General features: G+C 36.8%; 1 protein-coding gene across 1 annotated transcript in view; it reads right to left on the reverse strand.

The window, feature by feature from the left end:
- LOC131950068 (tyrosine-protein phosphatase 99A-like) overlaps positions 1-2929 on the reverse strand; it is a 28873-nt gene extending 25944 nt beyond the window's left edge. The window contains exon 1 of the mRNA XM_059312106.1: positions 2857-2929. Within this exon, the coding sequence (XP_059168089.1) occupies positions 2857-2929 (73 nt within the window). The remainder of the gene's footprint in view (positions 1-2856) is intronic.
- Positions 2930-25731: the final 22802 nt, after the last annotated feature.

Genomic DNA, 25731 nt, shown 5'->3' on the forward strand with positions numbered 1-25731 from the left:
TACGTTTGTGTTTGTGCTTTCGTTGTTTTTTTTTTCGTTTAGGTTTGCGTTTATTTTATGTTTGCGTTTGTTTATGTGTTTATGTTTAGTTTTTTGTTGGTTGGGGTTAGGGTTAATTAGAAAAGTAATATATTTCCTAAACCCGGACAAAGCATGGTATATATTATGTTTAATAAACACATAAATCATGGTCCTTTATATGGGAAAAAGGCATAACCCCCTCTACCCGTCAATTACCTCTGATCATTCACCCCTTCCCATCCCCCGACATCCCCCCCCCCGAGTAATCACCCCTTGTCAATTACCCCCGCAAAATATGACATTACTCCCCCCCCCCCCCCACACACACACGGACATTGCTTTAAGTTGCAGGTAGGATTAGTGTTATGTTCATGTTCATGTTCATGTTCATGTTCATGTTCATGTTCATGTTCATGTTCATGTTCATGTTCATGTTCATGTTCATGTTCATGTTCATGTTCATGTTCATGTTCATGTTCATCTTCACGTTCACGTTCACGTTCACGTTCACGTTCACGTTCACGTTCACGTTCGTGTTCGTGTTCGAGTTCGTGTTCGTGTTCGTGTTCGTGTTCGTGTTCGTGTTCGTGGTTGTGGTTGTGGTTGTGGTTGTGGTTGTGGCTGTCGATTATACATTAAATAATTATATTTCAATTGAAATGGGATAACTTCGTAATTCTACAATTGGATGCAAATATTACTCACAATAGTTACATTCCTTATGCCAGTAAACACTGGGCACATAACATTTCTGAAGATCATCGCAATCTTTTTTCTGTAACGGGCAAGAACAGACGTGCTCACACTCCAGGCCGAAATGAAAGGGGTCACATTGGATGTCTGTTGTGGTAGACAAATAGGCAAGTTTAATGGCAAATATCTGATCATTGTCAGCAACACACACTACTCAAAGATATTGTAATTCTGATTGTAAATTAATGTTCCCCTTCCAAACTTGGCGGTGTATGACATTTCATATATAAGCATTATATAAAACTAGCCAGCGGTACCCGTTTTACGTGAATTATAGACCTATATATTTTAAAATGGTGTACTTGTTTGAGAAAAATAATTTATGAGATAGTTATTGATCAAAACTCAATGTGCTTTACTACACGCTGAACGATATTAGTGACAAAGCAAAGAAATAACTTTTTAGCTAAAAATACGACACATTTAAGATAACACAGGCACACACTGGTTAAGTGACTTAAATGATTCCGTTAAAAATCTGGCTATTCAATGGTCATTACGTTGTTTTTAAGTAATTTGTATTAGTTTGAGCGATAACATTGTATATATTTCATAGCGTACGTCTTGATAAGTAGATCTATAGATCTAGATCTAAATCAAATTTGAATGAAGTAGTTCCTTTCTTTATAGTCTAAAATCGGAAGATTCAAATATAAAAAAAAATTAAGTTTGCTTTGATGTGTCTTGATCCTTCACAACCTGCGTGGTATTATGTACACTATCATCTCAGCTATTTTGGCACCTTATAAAACACGGAGAATGAAAGACGTATTTAAAAAGCTTAATTTACGCGAATACGCCTATTCTTTCAAATTAATTTTTTTATCCCAAATTAGCCAGTTCCATAGCTAAACAGATTTCTATAAAATAATTAAGGCCTGAAATAGTTTAATATAGAAATTTATTTTTGGAATAGATTCTAGTGTAGATGGTGTCTAAATCTAGGTCTTAGCTACTTAGCGTCTACGTCTAGTTTTTGCGTAGATTTGGATCTAGTCTATATCTAGAATCTCTAGATCTAGAATCCAAATAGATTAAATACATTTTATAAATTTAGGTCGGAAAAATGTCATATCGTACGTAGATCTAAATCAAATTTAAATGAACTAGTTCATTTCTTTTTACTCTAAACTCGGCAGATGACGTCATATATTAATGTATAAGCATTAGTGACGTCATTGTTTCACGGGTTCTTTTTCACAACTATAAACACTTTTCCTGTTGCATAATTAAAACTGTTTTTCTACATTCGAATATGCCTTTATTTTTTATTTGTCTTCTTTAAATAAAATGTTGGTTATACATTTAAAACATCTACCATATTATTTTCAACCAAAGTCCGTATCAAGTTCTCTATACATCGCTGAAGATTCTAATGTGATACCCTGCGAAAATACTTTGCGAACTGAGAGAGAGAGATAGAGAGAGAGAGAGAGAGAGGGAGAGAGAGAGAGAGAGAAGTGCTCACATGGGCTTTTAAATATTAGGATTTGCAGTTCTGTATCAAGCTTTAGCGATTTCTTGTAATCGGGATTGGAAATAATTCTACTTTTGGTTTTTCAAAATCCTATAACTTGAGTATTGTTTCAGATAGATATACAAAATTTGAATTGTCAATAAAACATTGAATTATCTGCCATCTTTCCAATTTTGAGTAATTTCCGTTGTCTAGAAGTAGTACTTTACGCCCTTTCCGATTTCTCAAAAAATATTCCGCACTATTTTACAGACATTGTTTGCTGCTCACTTCGTGTGCAGTTTTTTTTCTACGTGTTTCTAATCTATTTTAAAAAGTTTAAGTAATTAAAAATCATGTCTATACCCAGAGTTGCCATCCCTCACTATGTTATATATGTACATTCGATAAAGTTAAGGGGAGATCACTCCCGCTTTTTCAGTTATGGAGAGATTTTTCATAACTTTTTGTTATTCCGTGATTTATTATTTCGAATTGTGTATTTACAATCATTTCGTATAAGCCGTTTACTAATACACACAAAGCACCGCAATTTTCACACCATATCCCCAATAATAAGCGCAGTAAACATACTCAGCACACAAGAACCACAACTGCTTACTCGCCTCCAATAACCTCAACTTCACAAAAGTTCATGTGCTTGCCAGCTATAACAACACTGATTTCCATTTCCGACATTGCTTCTGTAATGCGTAGGCCAGGTGCCAGCATCACTCGGCTTCTGCTGTATTTAAAGAAAGGGTTACTAATATTCCAACCCCAACTGGAATGCTTTGCAGACTTAAAGCCTATGTCCATAACCTCGCCACCTGCAATGATCGAAATAAACTTACAATTACCTGGTCTTAAACGAGAGGTTTATTTTCCAGATATTTTCCTCCTGGCTACTTGAGTAGGGGGAGGGGGGGCTTAAATTTATTGGGGAAGGTTGAAAGTTATTAAAGTATATATTTTATTTATATAACTTCTATTTCGTTCACAGCGAGAGACGGTGAACTTCATTTGGGGGTGGGGCATATACCTTCCCTTCCCCTTCAAAGATGCCTCAGAGGATATAGGTGTGCTTTATATGAAATTATATTTTTAAAGAAAGATTATCTATATACTACTAAAACTCAAGTTTGTTTACATGTTTGAATATTTATTTTTTTATTTTTTTGTCTGATTTCTTACTGTAAGGAAACTGCTTTATATGGGGGCTGTCAAATAGTATGTAGGTAGAGAATAATTTTTGATTGCAGACAGACTGTTAATCACACATTTATTTAAAGACGTTAATTAATTTATTGATTTATTCATAGGTAGATTAACCACATTTTTTAAAAAAGATTTGAAAAACGACTAGACTCGATGGAACCGTGACGTCACAGTTTTTTGTTTACTTTTTTAGTACAATAAAATGGCGGCGCTATCGAAGAAGATTGTGTTCCCATTCAAAAGTTTAACGCGTTCTAAATCTAATTTTCTGTCGGCAATAACTTTAACAATACGTCCGTTTGCTGTATTTATTACGTTCCAACACTTAAAATCAATTTTCAACTGTCTTTTTCATTTAGTTTTACGATAAATTTCACTAGATCTACAGATCAGCTGTCGAAGGAAGAACATGTTATAAAATGAAATCTAGATTTTAGATCTAGATCTAGAATCTAGATCTAGCACTAGGGCACTAGACTTTACGTAAATTCTAGATCTATACTTAACGCAAATTCTACATCTAGAATCTATTTCAGGCCTTATTTTATATAAATCTTTGTTTAGCTTTAATGACCATCTAATTCGAGAATACATCGGATTTATCTGTCTAGGTTCTAGAGCTAGATATAGTAGGATTGGAGGCGTGGTCGGTTGCTAACAACAATGGCGTCCGGACCGGACGCATGACTTCCGACTATTTTTAGGCTATGTTTACCACGAGCAAAATGGCGGGTTTTCACGTTATATAAACAAGCTAAACGAGTCGTAGAATCTAGATCTAGATAATTCTATCTAGATCTAGATAATTTTAAACCTTCATTATTTTATATAAATCTTTGTTTGGTTAATTTAAGATAAAATTTAATTTGAAAGTTACAAATACTAGACTTAGATCTAGATCTATGCGCGTAAATCAAGTTGCATAAGGAGACACAAAGTATTAAAGTATAGTATAAAAATTCACCTGTGACGTCACGAGTAAAGAACTAAGTTGTTAGTGTAATCGGCTCTCATACGGGTGGCACAGGTTCTAGAACAATACGTCAATGATTTTTTTTTTCTTAATTTTTTTTTTTTTAGATGTGAATGATAAAGTTGCCTATCTGAACTTGGCGGGATACAGGGCAGGTGAAGTAGAGTTCATCTGTTTCTTTGTCCTAAGCATATGAAGGGATAGTGTGGTCAGAGACATGCTCGGTTTAAATCGTTTTTTAAGCGATAAAAACATGTTGTCTGAGACTTGGTGGGACACTGGGCAGGTGAAGTAGAGTTCAGTAGGTCACCTGTGACGTCAGTATATGAAGGGATAGTCCGAAATCGGTGTTTTAAAAGATTAAAAACATATTTTTTAATGTGCGGTCTGTTTTTTGTGACGATAAGTGACACTGCAGTAGCGTAGCGAGGGGGGGGGGACATATGTTCCGGGCGCCGACCTTAGGGGCGCCAAAATGGGTTGGAAAAATAAATTGAAAGGTTGAGGGGGTGCAAATCGAAAGTTTGAGGGGGGGGGGGTGCACATCAAAAGTTTGAGGGGGGGGAGTTCAAATCGAAAAGTTTGTCCCCGGGCGCCGGGAAGGGACGCTACGCCTCTGAGTGACAGACGTGATGTTTTTTTATGGATGACCCCCGAAACCCACAGTTATCCAACGGATGACGGGTAGTCTAGTATAACCTAAATGCCGTAGAGGACAAAGTTGTGTATACAGTAGAAAATCTCATCTTTATTGATGCATGTGATGAGATTTGTATAAACAATAGCTAAATATGTTCCCTGTGATGGACCAGATTTTGTCTAATAAAAGAGAAATCCAAACATTTTGGCTGCGAATGAAGTAATGTTTTGAAACATGTTCTATTTTACTGTAACGAACTACTTTTTGGATCGTTCATGTAGATGATGATGCTATTTATATAAGACGGTCTAGCGAAGGAAACCCTCCAGCTCCTAGATTTCAAACAATTTGAGTTGCTTGTATCCCCATCCACGGTGATAGGGTCTGTCGCCTGCTGTTTTAGAGCCAGGTTTCTTCCTATGGTCAGCACATATGGAATAAATAAATTCTAGAAGTTAGGTTTGGATTGAAATGAAGATCAAACTTAAGTTTAAGTTTAGTTTTTTTAATTTGGTAATTAATATTATAGTGCAAATTCAAAATGTTCTCTGTTTTCATAAGAGGAAAAGGAAGTACAAAAGGAAAATAAAGCACATAAAAAGAAAAATATCAGTAAATGTAATAGTCATATTCAATAACAGACGTAAAAAAAAAAATAAGACATAATTAAAGTAAGCTATCGCTTGATCTACTTTTAACCGTCGTCATGGTAATGATAGCCGCGGGGAACAATAACACCGAGGTTCCGTTTTTACATTATTCCATGGTTAATATTAAATGCTCATACTTGTAATCGTTATTTTTGCGTGTTTTGGGCGAGACATCTTGTTTTAACAATAGGCAGATAGTGTTTGATGTGAAGTAGCCTTTTATACAATTTTTGGCCATCGCGCAGAACATAAGGTAAAAATAACTTTGATTTCCGTATTTAATACTATTTTGAAAATACACCAACTTATTATAACATATAAAACATTATATATTATGTCTTATTAAACTAATTTCATTAATTTAAAACATTGAAAAAAATGAATGTCAAGAACACTAGCAGACAACACATTTGGGCAGATCGTTCAATCGCGTCACAACAACATTTCTTGAAAATTAACCAACCGTATCAGTCATAGCACCGTAGCCATTTATTAACAAACTCTTTTTTTATCATTTTCTAAATCTCTATAATAAAAATTGGGTAACAGGACAAATGATCCCAGGACAAATTATCTCAGACAAAATATCTCACGGACAAAAGATACCAGGACAAAAAATATCAGGGCAAATGATATCATGGACAAATGATCTCAGACAAAATATCTCAGAAAAAATATCTCACAGCAAAATTGTAATAGTGTATTGGATGATTTCAGTTGATCTGCACATTTTTATTGACTGTCATATGGTATTGTTTACTATATGTAATATTGTTTATAGGCCTATATAATAGTTTTTAAGAAATATTTGCAGCATAAATGTGTCATATTTCATTAAACATGTTAAAATTCAGATTACTAATATAGTATGTGAAGATTAAAGAAATTTTTCGATAGCCAGCTTAGGTGGGCTTGCCAAAGATGAGACAATCCTACCACGTCAAGTGGACGAAACTAGATCAAAGGGAATTAAATAACAATAAAGACACAACTTTGTAACAAGGTGGCCGCCCCTTTGATGGCAGAGACATACCTTAAGGCACGGGTTCCCAAACTGGGGGTCGCGAAGGGCTATCTATGGGGTCGCCAACTGGTAGACTAAACCCTAGCATTGAAAAAAACGTAAATATCTAGAAGAGTATCTGAAATTCGGCTTTACTAACATCAGTGAAAATGGAATAGAGAAGAAGCAATGCCTACTGTATGAAGTTGTTCTCAGTCACGAGTTTATGAAATCTTCAAAACTAAAACGTCATTTGAGACGAGTCATTCGGAACACACCAAAAAAGATATGGAGTTCTTTCATCGGCATGAAGCTAGTTGCAATCGTCAGAGACTTAATTGAATAGGAAGTTAATTCTTGGGGATTCCAGTGCAGTAAAGATGCAACATACATCTCTGCCTAATATTCAGCGGCTTATAGCAGATGGGTTAAAACGGATGGTGCGCCATCTACGTTCAGGTCAAAATCGGGCTTTCAGAAAACAGAAAAGATTTAGCTCCCTAACCACTGTCCTTGCCATCATGACTCCATTGCTAGTAAAAGTCGTAAATTATATTAAATCTGGAGACTTCAAAGAACTGAGCAAAGACATGAATAAAGATCACGAGGTTCTACTTTTTTACATTACAGTACGCTGGCTGTCAAACGGAATGTTGTGAATCGTGTTTTTGAATTGAAATCTGAAATCATATTGTTCTTGGAAGTGCAAAGGAAACAAGACCTTTTGGTATGCTTAAAACGACATAGAGTGGTTGGAGAGAGTATGATACCTAGCTGCAAAATCGGCGAAGAAAATAAATCTTGACAATATTGTAAATTTGAGAAACTCTGCACTGTGCTAGATGGGCATCTTAAATCTCTTGAAACCAAAATACAGCGCTATTTCTCTGGGCTGAAAAAAGAAGAATCTGCATTGACGCATTACCCATTCTGTTCTTCCCTTGATGTTGCAAGCATTCCAGATGAATTACAAGATGCATTCTTTGATTTGCAGAATGATTTCGCGTAAGATGAAAAAATGTTCACAGAATTTTGGTGTAGTATTCACCATTCATACCCAAACGTAAATTGATTGACTTTTCGAGAGTAGATTTTCAACACTATTCTCCGATTATAAAAAAAATTAAGAAATAAATTGAATGTTGATAATGACATAGGTTGGCGTTAATAAAAACTTAACCTCGAATGTTTGGTAAATAGCATGCAGTTTTAATCATGGTATTAAAACAGTTATCAAGAGTAGTTCATATTGAAAGTCTACTAGAAAATCTTATTTTAGTGCTTATTAATTTCCATACTAATTTCGACTTTTTAATTCTATGGGGGTCGCGGGTCACTTACTTTTTATAAAAGTGGTTCGCCAGTCGAAAAAGTTTGGGAACCACTGCCTTAAGGGAACGAAATCCACCCTCCATGAACAACACAACTAACATCTAAAGTCAATAGTTATGCGTCGGTCACACCTTAGTGATTAGGTGACAAATGCTTATTTAAGACGAACATCGGTCAACTCGGAGCTACGTTTGTCGTAGTGTGCATGCAAACAAAGCAGTATTAGTGGAGATTACTCAGCTAAGGCCTCTCAAAAAGGGTATAGGACATTTGCTTCTGGTGATTTATGTTTATAAAAGCCAGAAGTGGAACAGCAGGCAAGGAGATTTGGAAATGTGAAGATAGAATATGTAAAGCAAGAGTTCATACAATACGTGATCACATAGTATTGGAGAGGTGTGATCATAACGATGTACCTGCCGGCATAGAAACGTAAGCGTTTTGTTTGTGTTCATGATGCAATAAAAACAATAATTTAACGTTACAAACCTAAAGACCCATTCACATTTTTGAAAAAATATTTCGCGTGTTTTGAACATTAATGTTGTATGTTTGTTTTATACATTATCATTTATTATACATTTCAGGAATAGGTTAGTTTTCATTTTTACTTTTTTAAATCAAATGCTGTTAGAAGGATTAAGTTTAATAAATGTTTTGATGCTTTGTTAAGTTTAACAGATTCATTTTAATCACAATTATTACGCGTAAAAAGTAAACAAAACCATATTGACAGTCAATAAAAAAAAGTTCAAATCAACTAAAATCATCGTACATACTTTTAAAATTTTGCTGTGAGATATTTTGTCTGAGATATTTTGTCTGAGATTATTTGATAATAATATCATTTGTCCTGATATATTTTGTCCTAGTATCTTTCGCCCGTGAGATCATTTGTCATTGAGATCATTTGTCCTGAGATCATTTGTCCTGAGATCATTTGTCCGTGAGATATTTTGTCTGAGATATTTTGTCTGAGATCATTTGTCCTGAGATCATTTGTCCGTGAGATATTTTGTCTGAGATATTGTGTCTGAGATCATTTGTCCTCAGATTATTTGTCATGGAACCGGTCGAATTCGTGCTTTCAGATTAAAAAGTAAAAGATCTAGCTCCGAAATTAACGGGAATCGACACAGTTCACCATTAGGCCCCAGTCAGGAAGTTTCTTACTCCTCTCTTACAAAAACTACGAAAATAAACATCGCTAATTACATTCAATCTGGAGCCTTTAAAAGCCATCTGTTTAACCCATTAACGCCGACTGTCGCGAAAACGCGACATACCGATTTTGCGCTTAGCATAAATTATACGCATACAATTATCCTACTTCTGCCGGTACCTTTACTAATATTTAGGAAAAGACCCACAAACCATTGCATTGCTATTGAGTACCCACATCAGTGGCATTATACTGGCATTTAATACCGACAGCAGTGTTATTGAGTACCCACATCTTCAGCACTGAGTACCAACATCAATGACACTGTACACCCACAGATTCTCCACAAAGTAGGCTACCCACAGCAGTGATACTGAGTACCCACTGCTAAGGCTAGGTACCCACAGCAATGTAATCGATTGCCAAAGGCGCCAGCACTGAGTACCTATAGCAGTGTCAGCAAGAACCGACTGCAGTAACACTGAGTACCCACAGCTTCAACACTCAGTAAACTTCTTAAATACCATTCAATCTGGAGCCTTTAAAAGACGTCTGTTTAAAAAGTAGTACAAAAAAATGGATTCTGTATTTTGTTTAATAAATACATGCTCACCCAATTGTGATGTGGCATGTACCCTTTATACTCTCATGTGGCATGTGTTAGGTCAGAATTCCACAAACATCCATTCACTAGATAATTACAGGGTACACTGTTTGCATTTTCCTGTATGAAGCTGTTCTGGTACCCGCTGTTCCTGTATTGCATGTTCCTGTATGAAGCTGTTCTGGTACCAGCTGTTCCTGTATTGCATGTTCCTGTATGAAGCTGTTCTGCTACCCGCTGTTACTGTATTGCATGTTCCTGTATGAAGCTGTTCTGGTACCCGCTGTTACTGTATTGCATGTTCCTGTATGAAGCTGTTCTGGTACCCGCTGTTCTTGTATTGCATGTTCCTATATGAAGCTGTTCTGGTACCCGCTGTTCTTGTATTGCATTTTCCTGTATGAAGCTGTTCTGGTACCCGCTGTTCTTGTATTGCATGTTCCTGTAAACTAAACTGTGCTGTGCAACGAGCTCCCGTAACAACTGTTCCCGCAAGACGCTATCCGTTTAAGAAGTTGTTCCTGCAACAGACGTCCTTAAACAACGTTCCCATACGAAGTGTTCCTTGGCCAGTCTAGCAAGTCACGAAGTGAGCCGTGTGAAGACTACGCTGATGTCTACCCAACTCATCGTTGATGTCCTTTAGTCTACCAACCCAGAAGCCCAGTGTATTTTGTGTGTGAGCGTGTGAAGGTGCAGCAGCCTGCTGATATATTGGACCAGCACTCCTGACCTACAATCACACTCTGGGGTAAGTGCCTTTTGTATCAGCCCTCGTGCGGTGCTCTCGGAAAGCAATGACTCTGGTTTTCTTCTACCATTGGGTTTAGATATACCCGCGTGAAATTCTCTATAGTCGTAGAGGTTAAGTAAACTTCCTGAGTTGCCATTACTGGGGTTTCTTGGTTATTACTTGGCAATGGGCCAGAAGTATAAAATTTGCCAAGAGAGTAAACTACTAGAGTGGGCTGAAAATAAACTAGCAGAAGCAGAAGAAAAACATAGAGAGGAAACAAAACTAAATATAGAGTTAGTCGAACGAGAGGCTAAGAGAGCTTTAGAAAAACTAAGAATAGAATCAGAAGAGATGTTTTAATTAAAAACCCTCGAATTGGAGCAACAAAGTTTGGGTAACCAACGGGTAGTTGAACAAACAAAATCATATGTCCCACGTCTTAAGCTGATTAACTTAAAAAGTAACGGTGGTCCAATGGACATGGAGGTAGTGATAGGTATTTTTGAAAAAGAAGCTAGAGAGGTAGGGTTAGATCAAAGATATTGGTGCCATGAGTTCAGGAAAGTTCTGTTAGACAGAGGCTGTGATGCCTGGTTAACTGAGCTAGGAGCAGAAGACTACACCAAATTAAAACGAGAAGTTCTGAAACATTTTGGGCTGACAGAGTCAGGCTACAGCAATAGGTTTAACTCATCCAAACCCAACTCTGAGGACAAACCAGGAAGCTACATTAGGATAACTAGACATTATTTGAAGAGATGGGTCGAACTAAGCGGGATAGAGAAAACTTATGACGGTCTGTTTGATCTGATTCTTTAAGACAAAATCTTAAGGACAGTAAGTGAAGACATCAGGCAACACATACTAATACATAATCGTAGGACTGTTGACGAGGTGGAGAAACAGTGTGACAACTATTTCGCTATATTCCCGACGAAACAGCTAGGCGACTCTCCAGATGCACCGACAGAACTTATAGCTACAATAGCAGAACCAATGCATCAAAAGATGACCGACGTCTTAGTAGATCAAATTCTCCGCACTCTAGACACAGCTATAGACACAACACACGTAGCTCGAAATCACCGCAACTTTGGACCTCGCCTATCACACTTCACAAGATATAGACAGAATTTTGACTCAGACAGGTATAGTTATGTGCAGTCACCGGGTCCATCTCGACAAACTACACGGACTTATAACAACTCGCCTCGACAACAAACGAAATGTTTTTCATGCGGCCTAAAGGGCCATATAGCAGCTGATTGTAATGTCGATACCGAGCGGACACAACGACAGGGGCGTAATAATTCACCTAATGTGGATAAGAGCAGAAACAAACAGAAGAAGGTCAGTTTTAGAAGCAAAAAAAGATGACTAGTCCCGGAGTTTAGTGGAGAGTGCGAAGATTGCGATCAGTGTATCAACCACATGAAGTTTACCTTGCCAATAGGGAACATAGTTAGCGATCTGTGGGAAAAACATTGTAAGGGAAAACTACCTATCGTCTCAGGGAACCAGACAGTTACTGTTTTGCGCGACACAGGTTCTGTAGTCATAGCGTGTAGGAAACAGTTAGTGGACAGAAGTAGATGGAATCGTGGTAGGATGACGATTAAGACAGCCAACGGTGTCAGCAAGAGAGTGCCTAGAGCGTTGGTGAGCATTGAAACTCTTTATCTTACTGGAGAGTTTCTAGCCGTCCTCAAAAATTGTTGGAAGTCTGCAAAAAAGGGCAATAAGAAGTATACACTTGTAGACGGCTTGTTGTTCAAAGTCGTCGGACACAGTAGAGGGGAAGATCAAATTCGTTTAGTCGTTCCATCAGCACTTAGAGATACTGTGTTAAAACTAGGCCACGACACACCCATGGCCGGCCACATGGGGTTGGCTAGAACCAAAGCCCGGATTTCTCAGAGTTTTGATGGCCAGGCGCAGCTGGAGACAAGTTTGCCAAGTTAGCCTTTGATATTGTTGGACCATTAAGGCTTACACAGAAGAGAAATGGGTTTATCCTAACGGCTATAGATCTATGTACAAGATGGCCTGAAGCGGTACCTCTTAAAAGTATAACTGCATCGGAGGTTCAAGATGCTCTGGTCTCAATTTTTACTAGAATGGGATTCCCTGAAGTTATTTTGTCGGATAATGGGTCCCAATTTACGTCAGAAATTTTAAACAAGGTTTCGAAGCTGCTAGGTATTAAACTGGGCAAGTTGAAAGATAGAATGGTACTTTCAAGGAAATTCTGAGAAAAATCACAGCAGATAGACAGGAAGACTAGGACAAATTTATACCGGCAGCTCTGCTTGCCTACAGGGAAGTCCCAAATGAAATCACTGGCTATTCACCCTTCGAACTCATGTTTGGTAGAAAAGTTAGTGGACCTATGAACATACTCAGGTCCATTTTTACAGGCGAAGGAACTAGCGACTGTAAGACTAAGTTAGCATATGGCTACTTACTTGACTTAAAACAAACATTACAGTCAGCGTGTAGGCACGCTACGAGAAAGACAGAACTGAGTAAAGATAAATACAAAGAGTAATAAGACAAATCAAGTAAAAGACATTAGAATTGGCGACCATGTGCTCGTCCTAAAGCCTCAACTGCTGAACAAGTTAGAGCAGCTTAGATGGGCAGGGCCTTACGAAGTTGTTAACAAAATCTCAGACCTAGACTATGTTGTTAGAGTCGGTGAGAAGACAAAAGTCTTCCATGTAAACCGGATAATACTGTACCACCACAGGAATAATTCAGATACGTCCAAAACACATCCCGTGCTAGCGGCCGTATCAGGTGTTATCGAAGAAGAAGAAGAGGAGCCTGAGTGGGGCAATGATCCGCAACCGGGTGTCCCACCGGTTAGGATTAGAACGCCTGACGTGACAGAACCCACCGAACTAACCACAATTCAAATTAACGGAAAACTCTCCGAGTCGCAACGTACAGACCTTCATCGTCTGATCCATGCGTTCAAAGATGTTATTAGTAATATACCGGGTAGAACAAACTTAGTTGAACACAACATTGAGTTAAGTGACTTTAAACCCATTCGGATGAAACCCTATTCTATTCCCTACGCACGCAGAGAAATAATGAGAGCAGAAATTGAAGAAATTGGAAAGATCAGGGATTATAGAAAAGTCAAACTCAGACTATAGCGCCCCGGTAGTTTTGGTCAAAAAGAAAGATGGGTCTGCCCGATTTTGTGTTGACTACCGCAGGCTGAACGCCGTCACCATATATGACGCTGAGCCTATCCCAGACCAAGAGGAGCTATTTGCCAATTTGAATAGTGCTAAATATTTTACTAAATTAGACCTGACCAAAGGCTACTGGCAAATACCCCTCAACATAAAAGCAAGAAGCTTACAGCGTTCTCTACACCCTGGGGACTTTACAATTTTAATTATCTCCCTTTTGGTCTGTCTACCGCTCCTGCAAGCTTCGCCAGATTAACGCGTTTAGTTCTGAAAGGCTTAGAGAACGTAGTCTCATTCTTTGACGACATATGCATTTATAGTGACAGCTGGGGGGAACACGTTAAAAGCTTAGAGGCAGTATTTAGGAGATTAAGGGAAGCGAGATTAACTGTAAAACCGTCAAAAATAGAACTAGGATTTGAACAGGTAAGTTTCCTCGGTCATATAGTGGGAAGTGGAGTAATGGCACCTCAGAGAGAAGTAAAATAGATAAAATTCTAAACATTGCCATCCCAAGAACTAAGAGACAAGTGAGGCAACTTGTAGGCCTTATTAGCTATTACTCCAAATTTATCCCCAACTTCAGCAATCTTAAGGCGGTGCTGACTGACCTTTTGGCGGGGGATAAACCAGAGAGAGTTGCTTGGACAGAGGAGTGCAACAGGGCTCTTGGGCTGATACAGGAGTACTTAAACTCAGAGCCTGTCCTTGTCCTGCCCGATATTAACCAACCGTTCATACTCAGGACGGACGCCTCAGCACGCGGCATCGGCCCAGTGCTACTGCAGGCTCAAGAGGGGGTGCTGCGGCCCGTCAAATATGTCAGCAGGAACTTGCTACCGCGAGAGACGAGGTACTCAACAATTGAGAGGGAATGTTTGGTCATTATCTGGGCAGTGGGGAAGTTAGCACTGTACTTAAACAACGTACACTTTACACTCCAAACGGACCAACGAGCTTTGAAGTATTTAAACAACGTACACTTTACACTCCAAACGGACCAACGAGCTTTGAAGTATTTAAACAACGTACACTTTACACTCCAAACGGACCAGCGAGCTTTGAAGTATTTAAACAACGTATACTTTATACTCCAAACGGACCAAAGAGCTTTAAAGTATTTAAACAACGTACACTTTACACGCCAAACGGACCAACGAGCTTTGAAGTATTTAAACAACTGTAGTTACATCAACTCTAGATTAACTCGATGGTCTCTATTGTTACAAGAATTTAAGTTTACTATAGAGCATATACCAGGCAAAGAGAATATAGTAGCGGACATGCTATCAAGGGAGTAGAGAGAAAGAGCGGTAGATGGTGGATTTTAAAAGTGTGAGTGCTAGACTCGCTATGTATTGTCACTAATAGCAATATAAACAAAAAGAATGCAAGTACACTTGAAATTTTATAATTGTTCTAATTGGCTCCAAGGAAGTTTAATTTTGCGTGAATAAGTGAGTGCGTGAGCTATTGAACGTGGGTTGCAATATATATATATATATATATATATATATATATATAATTTTTTTTATTTTTACTTGTTTTCATCAAATGAGCTAATTGCTGTTGTAGATTCTGTTTTAAGCTTTGCTTGTTTTGTTTTGTTTTGCTTTTTTGTTTTTAAATTTAAAAAATTTCTATATGCATTATATATTATGTATATTGTAATATAATATATGTATACACAGTTTAATTGTATGTGTATTTCATCTGCTGGGCAAAGGCAAATTTGCTATAGTAGTTTAGTATTTAGTTTTAGGCATTTGCTCTGGGTATGGGGGAGTATGTTAGGTCAGAATTCCACAAACACCTATTCACTAGATAATTACAGGGTACACAGTAGGGATGGACAGTAGGTGACACGTTCAAAGAGACTGACCTCTCTGACAGAAAAATAGTAGTCTTTATACTGACCAGTAGCTAGGGTTGTTAGCGCCAGGGAGGATAATTTGTTAGGTAACAAGTTCTGAGCTCATTGTCCCGTGGGAACAGCTAGGGGGTTAGAACAGGGGTATAAATACAGGCAGGTTAGTTAGTCTCTCTCTCTCGCACAAGCGCTCACGACGTTAGCGGTTTGGGGAAGCCTAGCTCAGAAGAACAAGCATCCAGCGAATTAATAAACAGCATAAACTAAGAAAGTCTCCTGTCCCGTTGATTATTTTACTGTAGCTGACTCGGGTAGAATCATTAAATACCCCTAGACAACGACGGCCTTATTGGCTAGTGCCCGAGCCAGTGTCAGCAACGTATTCGGCCGGCGACTAAGCAACCGGACAGCAACATCGTAGTCCGGTTTGCAACAGCACGTACCCTTTATACCCACATGTGGCATGTACCCTTTATACCCACATGTGGCATGTACCCTTTTAACCCACATGTGGCATGTACCCTTTATACCCACATGTGGCATGTACCCTTTATATCCACATGTGGCGATGCTGGCTTTTCTAGTTTTAAGTACCGTTTGTTTCTACATATCTCGCAAGTGATGTTCTACATTTGATGTCGAGCATGACATGTTCATGGCGTGAACGAAAATTCAACCGCGAATTTTGAGACTAAATAAAAGCAAGCAATTCAACCCATTGCATGATGTTGATTACATTTTTGTTTTTAATACGGCATTAGAAATCTAGTCTCAGTTGTTGTTTTTAAAAACTTACTCAAATTTCCTTTTTTACTTTCTCGTATATACGAAGCATAGAGAGAGTCTGGTAATCGTGCAAAATAATAATCGAGATTATTGCAAATCTCGACGTTCTACAGTCCTTGGGTCGAAAAAACATAGTTTTGCAATCTTGTCCGTATGTCTGTGTGTGTATATGTGTGTGTGTGTAAACACGATAACTTGAGTACCGTTACAGCTAGGTTTATGAAATTTCATATATAAGTATTATATTAAAATTGTAAATCCGTGAAAACTTTTAAGTGATTTCTGAAAACCGGAAGTGGAACTTACTCTACTTGAGTACTATTTCAGATAGATAAATAAAATTTCACACGTAAGTAAAAAATCTAATTCTCTGCCTTCTATCAAATTTTGAGTAATTTCTGTTGACCGGAAGTAGTAATTTTTGCTATTCCGTTTTATTTATAAAGTACTAATAATATTACGCACTATTATGCACATTTTATTTGACGTTCACTTGGTGTGCAATTTTTTTTTCTACGAGATTTTTCTTTTTTTTTAATTTTAAATAATTAAAATGAATTAAAATTCATGTCTATATCCCGATTTGCCATCCCCTGTTGATTCAAATAAGAATATTCGAGAAAGTTTAGGGGAGATCACTCCCGATTTATTTAAATTGTACAAGAATCGAGGGTTACTTAGTTTTTATGAAATGCGGTCCCCACTCAATATCCAATATATTATAGTTTAACAAAACTTAACCGTTATTTAAGCAGTTACTAATAAAAGAAACACACACTTCCCTCTTCTGTTGATTAGGAATATGGATTAAATTGATTAACCTCTAATCAATCACTATTTAAATTGTGAACAAACCACAGGTGACTAACCTCGACTGATTTGAACCAAAAATTGTTTCGCGCTTCCCTCAAAAAACCTGTGATGTAAGTCCATGAATGGTCGGCAAAAGAAATCTAAGCCGTTATTACCAAAGCGGGAGAGATAATAGCTTTCGCATTCCAATGTTTTATACTCATATGTTCGAAAAAGAATTTCCACTTTCCTTGGCAAAATGTTATCTGGTTAGAGAAAAAAAATTATATTTAATTTTTATATTTAAAATTTAAAGTTAATATTTAAAAAAAAAACAACTGGAAAGCGAGACTTTGACAAATCTCTGCGTTTTTCACCTCGGTGATTCAGAAAAAAAAGCCTTAGTCTTACAGTTAGTCTGAATGTCTGTGTGTTTGTGTCTCATGGTATGCCTGTGAACACGATAGCTTGAATGTGTATGTACAGACTCTAAATCTAATCGCGGATCAGTGTTAACAATAATAGTATACATTTTAATGCACCGTAAATGGTTGGAACTTTGTGGAATTTAGACTTTTTTTTGGAAAATAGGGGGTCGGACTGGCTTTCTAACGTATTTTTTTCTGTTTTTTTTTCTTTGCAGAACAAGCAAGCAGCAATTTTTTTAAAAGAATTTTTAACTAAGGGAGGAGAGTTTTAAATCTACTTTGATTACCGTCAAAAATGAATCTAGCCCACGAAAAGTGCGTCAGATACAACATGGGTCCAGATGTATAGCCATCATCCTTTCCGCTAACGTTTATAGTTGGGTCTAAGGACTCAAAGTAATCCACTGTTGAAAAATAGCAATTAATGTATACATGTAATAGTAACATTAGTATTACAAAGAAATGTGATGGGACTTTAAGACCATTGTTTTATATATAAATAATATTCTAGCTATTACGTCTAAGGCAATGTTCTGTACTATCATCATCTTTTCCCTTCTGAATATACACAGATCTATTTCAGTCAACAGATTTATTCTAGGGTAGATGTCAAGATTTTAATGTATTGTAATTCACATTCATCGTTTTTTCCCCTTTCATGTCCAAGACACATCGGGCAAGACACATGGGGCAGATAAAGTAGATTGTACCTGTTTTCAATAACCTCAGCATACTATGGGATGGTGTGTCAGGTACCTATCTAAGCTGGGTGGACTCAGGGACGTCATACAGATTCAAGCCCGGGATCCGAACTCGAGACTATTGAGTTAGCAGTTAAACTGGTGTGTGAGATGCTTTGTTATAATAGAGACACAGTAAATTGTATACAAAAGTAATCGTCTCACTTTTCTCACAGTTCATTAAATATTATTTAATATTGCTGGACATTATGTACATTATCGCAAGAATATTTAAGTATAGGATGTGATTAACGACAAAATACTTTCAATAAATTATTTAATATGATCCATTCTACTTGAATCTACTTTACCATACTGGCACTTGTGACCAAAGTAGCGGTAATCACATCCGTATTTACAGTCCCCCGTAGCGCTGCATGGTGTATTTGGCGTGCAGTGACACATATACTGGCACTTAGAGCCGAACCAGCCGGTCGGACATTCTGCGGAGGGAAACGAAAACCCTGGCTTAAATCCTAATCAGATAATCTATTAAATTAGGAAGTCTTTAATCCTAATTAACTGGGCTGTTGTGTTAAATGTTAAGCATCTTTAGACCTGTCCATCGATCAGTATCGTCAATTCCACACCACTTTAATACTTTCATAATTTTTTCTTTTTAATTTGGAAGCTGAAATGTATTTGTAAACTCTCTGGAAATACTTCCCACATAATACACAGTCAAATAAACCACAGCAGGTCTTGTGTCCTGTATGAACACTCCCTACAATTATATATATATATATATATATATATATATATATATATATATATATATATATATATATATATATATATATATATATATATATATATATATATATATATATATATATATATATATATATATATATATATATATATATATATATATATATATATATATATAAATATATATATATATATATATATATATATATTAAAGTATATACATGTATAAATCCAATTGTGTCGCATCTAGTATGTATGATTCCTTACAATGTGTATATCAATTCAACTTACTTATAGCCGGTGCGCCTAAAGCGACTCCAACAAAAACTGTAAACTGTACAAAAGCGGATATCATTTGTGAGTGTCGATTTGGAGGCCAAGCTGAAAGTTAAAAAAAATAGTTAAATATAGTAAAAAATATAGCTGTAGGCCTACAACTGTTTTCATATCTTTTTATCTTAGAATAACAGCGCTGTACTAATATTATTATTACCTTTACCTAATTCTCTTTCAAACATAGATGTAAAAACGTGACAGTAATATTTAATTGTAATATAGGAACATTTGAACCTGAAATATTAATATACTGTTGATAAACACAAACTTCTCTTACGTTTAAGAGCGATTATTTTATTTTCACAAAGTAAAACATTCGGCATCGAAATGTTAGAAAACCCTAAACCTAACAATATAACATTAAACAAAATTTAAATCCAAAGAGTTTATGACATGCAAATGGAAAATACTCGAAACGACAAATTTCTACAAATATATTATAGTAAAAGCATACGTGTGTGTTTTAATGATTTTCTAAAGACTGGACACATTTCATGCTTTTAAGTATTTCGGTAACGAAACTAAATTTTAAAATCAGTTAAAACGATGAGTTTTTCTTGTTTGTAGGCTTAATTAAAACCAAACTTTAACTAATTAGGGCTGCGTTGAATTTAAAAAGTATCCGTGTATCAAAATAAGCAGTTTCATATTATATTTAAAGGTGGGGGGGGGGGGGGCGTAGAAAGCTACCTAACATAACTCACGTTGAATAAAATAGCCAATCAAAGTGGCTTAGCGAAATGAAACAAAAGATTAAAATGTTGAATTCATGTAATTATAAATACAGTTATAAATAAAATGATATGTAGCTTTAAAAGCAAGCATATTATCAAGATCTCTACCTAAGAAATTCTATAACATAATTTCTAACATATACAACTTCTTAATTATACTAAGCATGATTAAAGTTTTTTTTAATTATTATTACTGCTACTCTGAAGACTAAGTTAACAGAAACACGTTTTTTAGTTCATGTCAACAATATGAACGGGTCTTCTTCTTATATAAGACAAATACCAGCTTTACAGATGTAGATATAAATAAACAATCACTCAATTATCTAATTGAGGAAGGGGTTATCAAACTGACCAAGCAAAAGTATAACAACAATGAAGATAATTCGAGACTATGTGGTTGTAAGGTACAGCGCTTGAAAACATGCTCGAATTCGATTCCAAACTTAAGTAAGGACGTCCCAGAGTCCACCCAGCTGTTTAGGGTACCTGGCTTATGTTTAGAAAGTAAAAGCGAATGAGCGTAGTGCTGACCACTGGGCGGTCAAGAAAATACCTGAGCTCTACTTCAACTGACTCGCAGATCGCCAGTTCTGATAATGTAACTTTTGTGTTCTCTAGCTAATTCAAATGTAAGGAGTTTGTTCTTAGGATATCTTCGTCATACAACATGGAGTTTCTAAATAAATAGATCTACTCTAGCAGCTATCCTTAACTTATTATAAAAAAATGCACGCTGCTTTACTTATTCCTTTTATGCATAACAGCGTCCTCAAACAGAAAAAGTATGTACATACTTATGGGTACACGTAGTCTTATGTTTATATTCAGTAACAAGAGAAGCAATCCTCTTCCTTCAAAGGTTTCTAATTGTTTACAATGTGTATTACGGCCATGTTTATGGTGTCTGGAAAAAAATTGTGTTGATTCATGTTACTACGTCATATCTCTTCTTCATTTGTATTAGAGATTTTTTTTGTGCTTAATATTATATTTTTATTTTATTTTATCTTCTATTTTATTCATTTTAAAATAAAGGTTTTGTACACACGAAAATCATATGAAAAGATTCCATTATGTGTTTGCGTTCGAGAAATAATAGAGCTAGATCAAAAAAAGTAAGAACATAATTGCGAATATTTTGTTTAGATAAGGCCCACTCATTTGTAAATATATGTTCCAACAGTGCTTTTTAACTCGGCGAACTGAAAAAGCGAATTTTATGATTACCTAACATTTTACCTATAATTAATTATCATTTACCTAATGATTCTTTCCGGCTACCCTGGCCAAGATATGGGAGGCTCGCCCATTCATCCGAATGATACTAGATCGTGCGTTGCCGTGTATAGAATGATATGATAGCAGCGCTATCTACATCGCGAACTATCGATCGTGTTTAAAGAAAATATTCGAGGGACACAATGTCCAACTGCTTATTGCAAGTATCTTCATGGCATCTTCGAAAAATGTCTACCGTTCACACCATTTCCACACTGACAATTGCGATTATTAATTCGTTATTTCTGGATGGATGGATGGATGTGTGTTTGTCCGCAGCTTTAAGTCGTATCTCCTCCTCAACGAAGCAATATCGAGGACTAGTTCAAAAGCAAATATGTTTAGCAAGTTACGAGGATGATTGTGGGCCAAAAAAATTCCCGGAATTCCTTCCTGGATTTCCCGGAAAAGCCAAAAAAACTCGAAAAAATGCAGTTTTTGGCCCATATGTCGGCAACCAGACCACTTAGCGACTTGAATTTAGAACAATATTGCCGAAGAAAGTTTTCAAAAATATCCTTTCGTTCGGTCACAAAAAATTAATTAAGGAAATCGCGCTTAAATTGTCACTAGACTTTTTATTTTACTTGTTTTTCTTTAGAGTGTATTCTCCCCCCCCCCCTCCCCATCCCATCCAGAAAGAAGTAGACTGGAAGAAAAACATTGTCGAAGTTTCATTGATTGTTGAGAAAGTGTCTTGTATATTAGGATATTAGGTGATAAAGCAATCACACTTAAATGAATTAATTTAATTAACACTACTAGACAAAAAATAGAAGACAAAATTAGGCTATTAATTGATCAACTGTTTGAAACTTTAGGAATAAAATTGCCAAATTAAAAAAAAATAATGATGGTGAAGGACAAACTAACACCTAAACCGTACGATTAGGAATGAACTCGTTAAAACCGTGAACAGCGATGGACCGATTTTATCCACAAAGAGGGACAAGCGTTGAGTATCTGACAGCTGATCAAAGGGAAATAACAAGAAAAATACACATTTCTACAGTAAAACTAGGTAGCATCCCTTGTTTCTGTTGAAGACACACAATATTGTTAGACGCTCAGTACACAAACAATACAATAATTTATTTTCATTTAATCTATAATGTCTAACCACCCGTCACACCTTCTCCATCATGTGTTACACGTTTGATTTATATATAGTAAAAAATTATGTTTAATCATTACATTTTACTCTCTAGTCTTCTTGATTTCATAGTAACAATGAACAATTAGCGCTTAGTAAAGTACATGGACCGTTGTGGAATGGTTTTTTTTTTACCTTTTAGATAGCTCCATTGAATAACTCAATAATGACATTGAATTACCTGGCCTATTGCATTTATGTGGCAACAAAAGACATTGACTTGACGATAACAATAACTTTACAGTAACCTGACAATTATAAAAATGTACTTCTCTTGTACCTGGCTGAGACAGTGTACTTGTCTTGTACCTGGCTGAGACAGAGTACTTGTGTCTTGTACCTGGCTGAGACTCTACTTGTGTCTTGTACCTGACTGAGACTCTACTTGTGTCTTGTACCTGGCTGAGACTCTACATGTGTCTTGTACCTGGCTGAGACAGAGTACTTGTGTCTTGTACCTGGCTGAGACAGAGTACTTGTCTTATACCTCTCTGAGACACTACTTGTGTCTTGTACCTGGCTGAGACAGAGTACTTGTGTCTTGTGCCTGGCTGATACTCTACTTGTGTCTTGTACCTGGCTGAGACTCTACTTGTGTCTTGTACCTGGCTGAGACAGAGTACTTGTGTCTTGTACCTGGCTGAGGCTCTACTTGTGTCTTGTACCTGGCTGAGACAGAGTACTTGTGTCTTGTACCTGGCTGAGACAGGGTACTTGTGTCTTGTACCTGGCTGATACTCTACTTGTGTCTTGTACCTGGCTGAGACTCTACTTGTGTCTTGTACCTGGCTGAGACAGAGTACTTGTCTTGTACCTGGCTGAGACAGAGTACTTGTGTCTTGTGCCTGGCTGAGACAGAGTACTTGTGTCTTTTACCTGACTGAGACTCTACTTGTGTCTTTTACCTGACTGAGACTCTACTTGTGTCTTGTACCTGACTGAGACTCTACTTGTGTCTTGTACCTGGCTGAGACAGAGTACTTGTGTCTTGTGCCTGGCTGAGACAGAGTACTTGTGTCTTTTACCTGACTGAGACTCTACTTGTGTCTTGTACCTGACTGAGACTCTACTTGTGTCTTGTACCTGGCTGAGACAGAGTACTTGTGTCTTGTGCCTGGCTGAGACAGAGTACTTGTGTCTTTTACCTGACTGAGACTCTACTTGTGTCTTTTACCTGACTGAGACTCTACTTGTGTCTTGTACCTGACTGAGACTCTACTTGTGTCTTGTACCTGGCTGAGAAAGAGTAATTATGTCTTGTACCAGGCTGAGACAGAGTACTTGTTTTGTACCTGGCTGTGACAGAGTACTTGTGTCTTGTACCTGGCTGAGACAGAGTACGTGTCTTGTACCTTGCTGAGACAGAGTACGTGTCTTGTACCTGGCTGAGACAGAATACTTGTGTCTTGTACCTGGCTGAGACAGAGTACTTGTGTCTTGTACCTGGCTGAGACAAAGTACGTGTCTTGTACCTGGCTGAGACAGCGGATGTCACTGAATGCAGACATTTCCGACGGGTAACTGACTAGAGCTTACCAACAAAAGCGGCTGGTCGTTGTGTTGACAACAAATCCGTGTCTGAGAAAACGATGGACTCGATCAAATGGAGGGTCACAAAATCTTATTCTGTTTTTTTTTGTTTTGTTTTTTACTTTCTCGTATATACGTAGTATAGAGAAAGTCTTGTAATCGTGCAAAAAAAATCGAGATTTTTGCAAATCTCAAAGTTTTACATCTCACAGATACGGAAAAACATAAATTTGCAATCTTGTCCGTATGTCTCTGTGTGTGTGTGTGTGTGTGTGTCTGTGTGTGTGTCCGTGTGTAAACACGATAACTTGAGTACCGTTAAAGCTAGGTTGATGAAATTTCATATATAAGTATTTTATCAAAATCGTAGATCCGTATCAACTTTTGAGCGATTTCCGATAACCGGAAGTGGTACTTTTACTACTATGAATTTTTCAAAAGCCTTTAACTTGAGTTCTATTTCAGATAGATAAATGTAATTTGATATGTCAGTAAAAGATCTAATTCTCTACCTTCTGTCAAATTTTGAGTAATTTCCGTTGAGCGGAAGTACTTATTTACGCTATTTCCGATTTCTCAAAAAACGCATGTAAATTTATAAAGTACTAATAATATTGCGCACTATTATGCACATCTTTATTTAGCGTTCACTTGGTGTGCATTTCTTTTTTCTACGAGATTATATTCTATTTTTAAAAATGTGAGTATTTAAAATGGATTAAAAATCATGTCTAGAAGTCTATATCCCGAGTTGCCATCCCCCGTAGTGTTATATTAGAATATTCGAGAAAGTTTAGGGGAGATCACTCCCGGTTTATTTTTTTACGTTTTAATGAGATTGAACATGTCTACATAAAAAATCTGAATGCATTTTCGTTGTAATATTCACTAAATACGTTTATTTATCTTACAACTTACTTTAGTTAATTTAGCGTATTTTATTTATTTTGGTCTGCTCCTTTTCACTACATGAGTAACTAAGGTCAAACTTGGGTGTATTTTAATCACGCCTTTTATTTTGTAGGGTCTACAGTACAAATCATGTTGAACCTTGTATTTTTTGTCTCTGAAATAGTGATTTAGCTGAATCTTCGCATGTCTACTTAATAATTATATTTAATGTGTAACCGTGATAATAGTCTCATATTTTAAACTTTGTTTAGTTTAACAACCATACTTGCTAATACATTTAACAAATAAAATCATTTAAAATATTGAATGTGTACAGAATTTTGTATACTAAAAAGTTTTTAAGTTTTAATTGAAAAATGTTGTGTTATTCCAATTGAAAGTTTAGCGTGTGAGTTGTTTTGCTTTTTTCGCCCACACAGCATCAACGGCGTGGTCTAGCGGTAGATACATAGACTATGTAGAATGTTTGGAGCTCTGATGGGTTCATAACTCACATTAGGAAAAGGTAGGGCGGCTGAGCATAGTGCTGACCACACTACCCTTTCATATGCCGAGTCACAGAAACAGGTTAACTCTACTTCACCTGCCCCATTGTCTGGAGTTCAAACTGGGTTCAGGTCAGCAAGCTCTGATGAGTATCTCACTCACGTTAGGGAAAGTAAATGCGGCTGACCACACTCATATGCAGAGGTCACAGAAACACG

Source organism: Physella acuta, unplaced genomic scaffold (assembly GCF_028476545.2).
Source record: "Physella acuta isolate Inbredline_101_S28 unplaced genomic scaffold, ASM2847654v3 ptg000732l, whole genome shotgun sequence".
NCBI classification, from domain to species: Eukaryota; Metazoa; Mollusca; class Gastropoda; family Physidae; genus Physella; species Physella acuta.